Source organism: Oncorhynchus tshawytscha, linkage group LG15 (genome assembly GCF_018296145.1).
Source record: "Oncorhynchus tshawytscha isolate Ot180627B linkage group LG15, Otsh_v2.0, whole genome shotgun sequence".
NCBI classification, from domain to species: Eukaryota; Metazoa; Chordata; class Actinopteri; order Salmoniformes; family Salmonidae; genus Oncorhynchus; species Oncorhynchus tshawytscha.
Genome location: NC_056443.1, coordinates 11,297,150 through 11,307,140, shown reverse-complemented (window position 1 = coordinate 11,307,140; position 9,991 = coordinate 11,297,150). Strand labels below are relative to the sequence as shown.

The 9,991-nt window shown below is 42.6% G+C and overlaps 1 protein-coding gene across 1 annotated transcript; it reads right to left on the bottom strand.

The window, feature by feature from the left end:
• Positions 1 to 44: 44 nt before the first annotated feature.
• LOC112214407 (serine-threonine kinase receptor-associated protein) lies at positions 45 to 8,489 on the bottom strand. Its single transcript, XM_024373112.2, has 9 exons — positions 7,962 to 8,489; positions 7,608 to 7,743; positions 5,499 to 5,580; positions 5,224 to 5,296; positions 5,046 to 5,145; positions 4,588 to 4,725; positions 4,159 to 4,295; positions 2,256 to 2,405; positions 45 to 791 (listed from the first exon to the last, which is right to left on the bottom strand). Exons 1-9 carry the CDS (start codon positions 8,071 to 8,073, stop codon positions 724 to 726), a joined length of 996 nt encoding a protein of 331 aa, XP_024228880.1. The 5' UTR covers positions 8,074 to 8,489; the 3' UTR covers positions 45 to 723.
• Between the last annotated feature and the right edge of the window lie 1,502 nt (positions 8,490 to 9,991).

Below are 9,991 nucleotides of genomic sequence, written 5' to 3'. Positions count from 1 at the left end.
GCTGCCACAAAAAGCTTTTTTTGTGCTTAAAAAAAATTAATGGATGTATGTATCTCTTTATTTAATTACATAACTGCAAAGTTGCAACCAAGGACAAAAATACAAAGCAAACAACCTAAGTAATTTTACTCTGGCCTGTTAGAGAACATTACCCCATAATACTAGTTTAGGGTACACCTATGGACAATACACCACTTTTACTGAATAAGATCATTTCATTGAGAAAATTAACATAATTTCTCAAAGATAGCATCAGTTTCCCTCCCCATGTAACTATGTGTGTATTCCCATATTGTAAAATGAAAGAAAAAAATCCAGAGAACCAAATTACCCCTGAAGTCAATACATTTAAAACAAAAATTGCTCATGGGGTCACAGTGTTGAACATACAAACAGATCAGGGGGGACAGATTGAGCTGATCAGAGAGAAAGCAGGCAGCGATGAGCCTGATGCTCACAGGTCTACTACTTTCCTCTGGAACCCAATCTGTGTGTGTGTGTGTGTGTTCTTCTAATTACCACTAGAACCCATTTTGTGTGTGTACATGTGTGTGTTGGGTCTGCCTGAACACGTGTGTAAATCAAGAGCTCAACTCCAGATCAGTTCCTGGTGAAGAGGAGGGGCTCAGGTCCTTGCTGGGGCTTGGTGTTCTGAAGAGACTGGAACACCCTGCTCTTCTCCTCACCTCCTTCTGCTCTCCTTTCTTTCGTCTCCCCCCTGTCTCAGGCCTTGATCTCAGGAGCAGAAGGAGTGCAGTATATTGTGTCAGAGTTCTCGGACACCAGCTCCTCTGTTGAGGAAAATAACACTCAATGACATTTGCATGGTTGATTCCATTTCGGTTTTAAGCCTCTTATTAACGAAGTCAGCACCCCTTCCGATAAGATACAGTGCATTCGGAAAGTATTCAGACCCATTGACTTTTTCCACACTTTGTTACGTGCAGGGGTGGGCAATTCCAGTCCTCGAGGGCCTGATTGGTGTCACAATTGTGCACCAGCTAACACACCTGACTCCATAATCACCTAATCATGATCTTCAGTTTGGAATGCAATTTGATTATTCAGCTGTGTTTGCTAAGGTTCGAGAAAAGTTGTGACACCAATCAGGCCTTTGAGGACTCGAGTTTCCCACCCCTGCGTACAGACTTAATCTAAAATGTATAAAATAACCCCCCCCCCCTCCCCTCAATCTACACACAATACCCCATAATAACAAATCAAAAATAGGTCTTTAGAAAATGTATTAATATATATACACATATATACACACACGGTTTTTCACTTTTTCTCCCCAATTTAGTGGTATCCAATTGGTAGTTACAGTCTTGTGTCAGAGGTCCCGGCGACCGTGTCAGCGTGCACTGCGCCCGACCTGCCACAGGTGCAGTGCAGTGATGCAGTGCCTTAGACCACTGTGCCACTCGGGAGGCAGAAATACCTTATTTACAAGTATTCAGACCCTTTGCTATGAGACTCGAAATTGAGCTGCATCCTGTTTCCATTGATCATCCTTGAGCTGTTTCTACAACTTGGAGACCACCTGTGGTAAATTCAAGTGATTGGAAATTATTTGGAAAGGCACACACACCTGTCTATATAAGATCCCACAGTTGACAGTGCATTTCAGAGCAAAAACCAAGCAATGAGGTCTGTAGGATTATCTGTAGAGATCCAAGACAGGATTGTGTCGAGGCACAGATCTGGGGAAGGGTCCCAAAACATTTCTGCAGCATTGAAGGTCCCCAAGAACATCGTGGCCTCCATTATTCTTAAACGGAAGAAGTTTGGAACCACCAAGACCCTGCCAAATCGAGCAATCGGGGGAGAAGGGCCTTGGTCAGGGATGTTACCAAGAACCCGATGGTCACTCTGACAGAGCTCCAGAGGTCCTCTGTGGAGATGAGAGATCCTACCAGAAGGACAACCATCTCTGCGGCCCTCCACCAATCAGCCCTTTATGGTAGAGTGGCCAGACGGAAGCCACTCCTCAGTAAAAGGCACATGACAGCCCACTTGGAGTTGGTCAAAAGGCACCTAAAGGACTCTCAGAACATGAGAAACAAGATTCTCTGGACTGATGAAACCAAGATTGAACTCTTTGGCATGAATGCCAAGCATCACATCTGGAGGAAACCAGGCACCGGTCAACACCTTGCCAATACCATGCCATATTGCTTATATCTACCCAGTCATTTCAGATAAAGCTCCTAGGAACCCCTATTAATTATTTGGCATTAAGCATGAAAACTCACCAGGAAGGACACACTTCCACAGGCCATAGGTTTTGCCGACCGCAGTCTGCCACAGCCGGAGCGTACCATCCTCAGAGCCACTGGCATACAGCTCCCCGTCTGGACTGAACCGCACACAGTGGACTGGCCCAAAGTGGCCCTTGTATGACTCTACAGGAGGAGGGAAAGAGAGCCACAGCAGTGTTAAACATGACCCTAACCCTAAACATGTCCACACACAGGTTATAAAGCCATATATGTGAGGGAGCCACTCCTGTCCAACAGTATGCGGTCGATGTCAGTGAGTTGGTTAGGATTTAGTGAGCATTCTCTTATATACACAGGTAATTCGGAAAGTATTCAGACCCCTTGACTTTTTCTACATTTTGTTACGTTACAGCCTTATTCGAAAATGGATGACCTATTTTTTTCCCTCATCAATCTACACACAATAACCCATGATAACAAAGCAAAAACAGTTTTTTAGAACATTTAGCAAATTTATTTAAAAACAAAAAAAAACTTTTTTTTACTTAAGTATTCAGACCCTTTGCTATGAGACTCGAAATTGAGCTCAGGTACATCCTGTCTCCATTGATCATCCATGAGATGTTTATACAACTTGATTGGAGTCCACCTGTGGTAAATTCAAATGATTGGACATGGTTTGGAAATATACACACCTGTTTATATAAGATCCCACAGTTGACAGTGCATGTCAGAGCAAAAACCAAGCCATGATGTTGAAGGAATTACCTATAGATTCTGCAGCATTGAAAGTCCCAAAGAATACAGTGGCCTCCATTCTTAAATGGAAGAAGTTTGGAACCACCAAGACTCTTCACAGAGCTGGCCTTGGGCAGGGATGTGACCAAGAACCCAATGGTCACTCTGACAGAGCTCCAGAGGTCCTCTGTGGAGATGGGAGAACCTTCCAGATTGACAGCCATCTCTGCAGCACTCCACCAATTAGCCCTTTATGGTAGAATGGCCAGACGGAAGCCACTCCTCAGTAAAACGCACATGACAGCCCACTTGGGGTTTGCAAAAAGGCACCTAAAGGACTCTCAGACCATGAGAAACAAGATTCTCTGGTCTGATGAAGCCAAGATTGAACTCTTTGGCCTGAATGCCAAGAATCACGCCTGGAGAAAGCTCGGCACCATCCCTACGGTGAAGCATGGTGGTGGCAGCATCATGCTGTGGGGATGTTTCTCAGCGGCAGGGACTGGGAGACTAGTCAGAATCGAGGGAAAGTTGAACGGAGCAAAGTACAGAGAGATCCTTGAACAAAAAACCTGCTCCAGAGCACTCAGGATCTCAGACCGAGCCAAAGGTTCACCATACAACAGGACAACAACCCTAAGCACACAGCCAATACAATGCAGGCGTGGCTTTGGGACAAGTCTCAATGTCCTCGAGTGGCCCAGCCAGAGCCCGGACTTGAACTCGATCGAAAATCTCTGGAGAGACATGAAAATAGCTGTGCAGCGATTGCTCCCCATCCAACCTGACAGAGCTTGAGAGGATCTGCAGAGAAGAATGGGAAAAACTCCCCAAATACAGGTGTGCCAAGCAGGTAGCGTCATACCCAAGAAGACTCGAGGCTGTAATCACTGCCAAAGGTGCTTCAACAAAGTACTGAGTAAAGGGTATACTTATGTAAATGTATTATTTCCGTTGTTTTAATGTTTTTTTTATACATTTGTAAAAATAAAAAAAATCTAAAACTTGTTTTTGCTTTGTCATTATGGGGTATGGTGTGTAGATTGATGAGGGGAAAAATCTATTTAATAAATTTTAGAATAAGGCTGTAACGTTACAAAATATGGGAAAAGTCAAGGGGTCTGAATACTTGCCAAATGCACTGTAAATTGGTGGGATTTTATATTTTTTTAAATTGTAGTTTAAGCTGCTGCTTTACCCAACTCCTCCTTGGTGCCGTAGTCAAATTTGTAGAGCTTGAAGTCATCTCCCCCGGCAACAAAGAAGTCCTTATCTGGATGCAGCGAGGCAGAGTGAATGGAGGCAGGGGCATCCACAGTCTTGATCATGTCAAGGCTAGGGAGAAACACAAGTCAGTAAGGAAACACACACAGCTTTAGCACTAGCAATTATAATCAAATATGAGAGAAATCAAACTATAATGGATGTCATATACTGTATGCTATGACTGCCCCTGAGGAGTAGGTAGAAGTAGTTAACCTATGATACAGGGTCAGATATTTTATCAGTCCCCTAATGGTTTAGGCTAGGTTTGGGGGTGGGAAAATCTTATCCTAGATGTGTGGTTAGTGACAACGTCTACCTCGAGCTATGCCTGAGGGCAATGCCTGGGTTTTGTGTATTGTACCTGAGGGCATTGTAGAACGCGATGGTCTTTCCATAGGTGATGACCAAAACCTCTCCGTCAGGGATATACTCCATGCTGCTGACTGACATGTCGAAGGAGAGCTGCTTCACAACCTCAGTGGAATTCCTGTCCCACAGTCTACACAAGGGAATATAGAAATACATATTTTAGATCAATAGATACAATACTCGGTTGATTGAAAAGTCATCAAGAAATGACAGCAAAAATCAGAGTGATGGCCAGACCATAGTATGTTTATGACTTTTCAATGTTGATAATCACACACTGCCCTCTTGGGTTGGTAGTGGGCAGAGACTTTTTGCCACAAGGAAAAATGACTGCAAATGCTTCCAAATGTTCCCGATAGTATATAAGGTGTGTGGTCATCCTATCAGCCTTTTGGCATCATGATAATATCCATGACAAATGTAGAACCAGGTAGATCAAAGAGCACTGACCGTACGGTTTTGTCATCAGCGGCAGAGAGGATCTGTGTGTCGTTGTTACACCACAGGGCTTTCTTTATGGCAGACGTGTGCCCTGTAATCTCTTGCGGTTCTGAGGGAAACAAAACATATCTCAACACAACCAAACGTTGACACAAACAATTAAACAAGGGCTCGCATTGGTACAAACCTGCTTCCGGTTTGTTGAGGTCGTATATGCGTATTATCTTATCATTCCCTCCTGTTAACAGACAACTGCTATCCTGTCAGAGAGAAATGGAGGCGGAAGAAGTTGACTGAAATATCAAATATATGAAAGTCCCATAAGAAAGTCCCCAGAACAAAAAAGATATGCGAGACATGTAAACAGGTTTACACTGTCATGCCAGGGAGAATTTAAGTCCTCAATCTCATACATTTGACACGTACAGTAAAACCCATATCAATTCCAAGTAACTGTAGTACCTGAGTAAAATTGACTGACTTGACAATGTGCTTGTGTGCCAGAGTGAGCACCTCATCTCCAGTCACGGCATCCCACACCTTCCTGAAGAGCAAAGAGATAGTCATCATCAGTATAAAAAGGGAAAGGGGGATACCTAGTCAGTTGTACAACTGAATGCATTCAACTGAAATGTGTCTTCCGTATTTAACCCAACCCTTCTGAATCAAGAGAGGTGCGGGGGGCTGCCTTAACATCCATGTCATTGGCGACCCAGGGAACAGTTGGTTAACTGCCTTGCTCAGGGGCAGAGCAACAGATTTGTATTACCTTGTCAGCTCGGGGATTCAATCCAGCAACCTTTCAGTTACTGACCCAATGCTCCTACCCAACAGTCTACATCAGCCAAGAAAAATAATACAGTAGCCTAATTACCACTTGCCAGACATTCTTTTGCTTTCACGAACTCTGTTGTTGAAATGACAAAGGAGTTGGCTAAAGCAGACAGACTAGCACCCAGGCTAGGAGAGTAATAAGCTAATGTCAGAAGTCTTTGGAGATCTCTCATTGAACAATATGAATAATTGAAGACTTTCCACTCATTCTGTTCTGAAGTACAGTAAATGGTTATAGCCTGGTTCTATACTGTATGTGCCGTAGCCAACTCTTATAGAGCCCGCCAGCTTGTAGTCCTAAAAATCAGAAATTTGTTGGCATTTTCTACCTATGGTTTGCTCACCATTCCTACGGGGAAATTAATGGGGGAAATAATGGTGTTTTGGGATATACGCCGAAAATAAGGTCAGAGTTTAACACAGGCTTAGGAGATCTTATATGTTTTGTTCTATGAGATAATATCAGTCAGTTAACATGACCTTTATGAATTATGAAGCCTATGTGCTCAAAATAAGTTAGTTGCCAACAAGTCACTCACTTTCAGAGATATGGAACGACAACATTAGTCGCAAAATTACGCGATGCTAGTCTGACAAAAAGCCAGTTAGCTTTCTTTGTAAGCTACCAGCTCAAACAAAAACACAAGAATGGTATATTGTTTTGCTCTAGGCTGCAACCACATCTCTTCAACGGGAAGGTGCTTGTTTTATTGGTTCCCGAACGATGTCGTCTAGAATTGACTTTGGGTCTGTCTGACAAGGTAAGCTAAACCTGTTTGCTAGACATCAAAGGCATGGGCTCCCGAGTGGCACAGCGGTCTAAGGCACTACATCTTAGTGCTAGAGGCGTCACTACAGACCCTGGTTTGATTTCAGGCTGTATCACAACCGGCCGTGATTGTGAGTCCCATAGGACGGCGCACAATTGGCCCAGCGTCTTCCGGGTTTGGCCGGGGCAGGCAGTCATTGTAAATAATAATTTGTTCTTAACTGACTTGCCTAGTAAAATAAAGGTGAAATAAATAGCCGGCTTTTTATCTTTTACATTACATATTGTTAGCTTTTTACTTGATTACATAAATAGTTCATAATTATCTCATAGAACAAAACGCATAAGATCTCCTAAGCCCTTGTTCACGACAGATCTTATTTTCGGTATTAATCCCCCTAAAAACATTAATTTCCCCATAGGTGCTGGCCAATGAGCCATGGCGAAGTTAGCCTCCATTATAGCCCTCAAACTTTAGTCAGCATTCTGCCTTCTCCCTACAGTTTTCAGCCATACGCGACGCACACGACTGGCGAGTTAATCTTACACACAGGTGTTCGGAGAATGCTAGATAGACAATTAGTAAAGGTGGTCGCTGCTTGTCTTCCATCGGTTTCCCATAAGCAAGTGCTGGAACATGGAGATATGGCCGTGTAGCAACACTAACCCTATCAAGGTGTATCAATTTAACCTTTTGTATTTTGAAAATTATTTCTCGTTGATATGAAAGATAAGGTCCTTATTCTTCCAAAACCGTACCGCAAGCGACGCATGTTAATGTTCAGATTGAGCATGTTGCTCTTAACAAAACGCCTTCGTCCAATGACTCTTGTGTAATGGAACTGAGAGTCATGATCAAGGAATTAGTCTCCATTACAGCCTACATAAAAGACACAATTACCATTGCTCTCTACATTGTTGTCATAACATGGTCATGGCCAGGCTATGTTGTAGGCCTAAATACATACGCAGTGAAATCTGCAGCAGCAGTGGCTGCCTTGGTGGCTTCATTATTCAGAGTGGCCCCCCAGACAGCACCCTTGTGACCCAGGAACGTTCCGATCCAGTCCCCTGTGTCTCCCTGGCGCAACATGGGTTTGCCATCTACAAGAAGGAACAATCATAAGTGGTTAGACAACTACAGTACCTCCAACTGTAGCACATACATGAGTGAAAAAGTCTATGATAATTTCCTAAATACATTATTAAATTCCCCTCTCTATTCAGAACCCCACCTGAGAAAATGAGGTAATATAACTTTGTTAACCTCTACTTTACATTCAATATTTTCTATACAATGATCTATGGTTATCTAATCTTACCCTTGCAGGCACTGATGAGAAAATACCCGTATGGGGTGATGCCACTGAAGGCTAGATCCACCACAGGTCTTGTGTGGCCAGAGCAGGTGAGTGGTGTCTGTCTCATTGCCATGCTCACCTTTGTTTCAGACAGACGAGCTAGTAAACAATACAAAATGCTAAATAAAATCGCCAAATGTATGGAGCTAGTTAGTGAATATAAATGCCAGCTTGCAACTGGCTAGCTAATGTATGGAATGAGATTGCTAAAACTCTGGCTAGTGCTGAATAGCCTAACGTTAGCTTCCAATGGTACCAAAGTTAGCTTGACAAACATTAGCTAGCCAACGATTCTAGATAGTTTGAAGATAACGCAACCACCGTTAACTAGATGTTATGAAAAAAGAGAGAAGGAATTAAGCGAAGATATTGATGTTTCTGTGAAGGCAAAGGGCTTCTCTCCCAGCTAGGAAATAGCGCGCTAATAGCTACAATATTGCAACTAACTAGCAACGTGCAGTTAGCGACCTTAGGTATTTAAAAAACATTGTAAATATAGAAATACTTCCGGTATCATGAAAGCTATAGTCTTTTCTAAATAAAAGTCCCATATCTGAATTAATGGTCAAGACTCAGAATCATTGGTGGTACAATGAAATAATCTATTATCAAGACTTATTTTAATGTGCTACATTGAATATTATAATATTGTACAATTTACAGAACTTTTGGGGGAACCTGTGAAATCTAGAGCATCAGGTGTGTGAGGGGTACAATTTGTGCAAAGAAAGTTTTTAGAGCTTTATGGTGTTGAAAATAACATGAAGGCTTGTTTTAGATGGTTTTGTCACACACGGATGGTACATGAAACAGATGTAGAAAGAGGGCTCTGGATTAAGGCCACCAGGTCTAGAAGCACACCTTCCACCAATGGTGGAAAAAATACCCAATCGTTAAACTTGAATAAAAGTAAAGATACAGTTGATGTCTGAAGTTCACATACACCTTAGCCAAATACATCTAAACTCAGTTTTTCACAATTCCTGACATTTAATCCTAGTAAAAATTCCCTGTTTTAGGGCAGTTAGGATCACCACTTTATTTTAAGAATGTGATTTTAATAAGAATGATTTATTTCAGCTTTTATTTCTTTCACTGTTAGAATAATAGTATTTGAGCATTGCCTTTAAAATGATTTAACGTTTCAGGTAGCCTTCCACAATACGTTGGATAAATTTTGTCCCATTCCTCCTGACAGAGCTGGTGTAACTGAGTCGGGTTTGTAGGCCTCCTTGCTCGCACACGCTTTTTCAGTTCTGCCCACAAATGTTCTATGAGATTGAGGTCAGGGCTTTGTGATTGCCACTCCAATACCTTGACTTTGTTGTCCTTAAGCCATTTTTCCACAACTTTGGAAGTATGCTTGGGGTCATTGTCCATTTGGAAGACCTATTTTCGACCAAGCTTTAACTTCCTGACTGATGTCTTAAGATGTTGCTTCAATATATCCACATAATTTTCCTCCCTCAGGATGCCATCTCTTTTGTGAAGTGCACCAGTCCCTCCTGCACCAAAGCACCCCCACAACATGATGCTGCCACCCCTGTACTTCACGGTTGGGATGGTGTTCTTAGGCTTGCAAGCCTCCCCCTTTTTCCTCCAAAACATAATAGTGGTCATTATGGCCAAACAGTTATATTTTTGTTTCATCAGACCAGAGGACATTTCTCCAAAAAGTACGATCTTTGTCCCCATGTGCAGTTGCAAACCGTAGTCTGGCTTCTTAATGTCGGTTTTGGAGCAGTGGCCCCTCCTTGCTGAGCGGCCTTCCAGTTTATGTCGATATAGGACTCGTTTTACTGTGGATATAGATACTTTTGTACCAGTTTCCTCCAGCATCTTCACAAGATCCTTTGCTGTTGTTCTGAGATTGATTTGCACTTTTCGCATCAAAGTACATTCATCTCTAGGAGACAGAACGCATCTCCTTCCTGAGCGGTATGACGGCAGTATGGTCCCATGGTGTTTATACTTGCGTACTATTGTTTGTT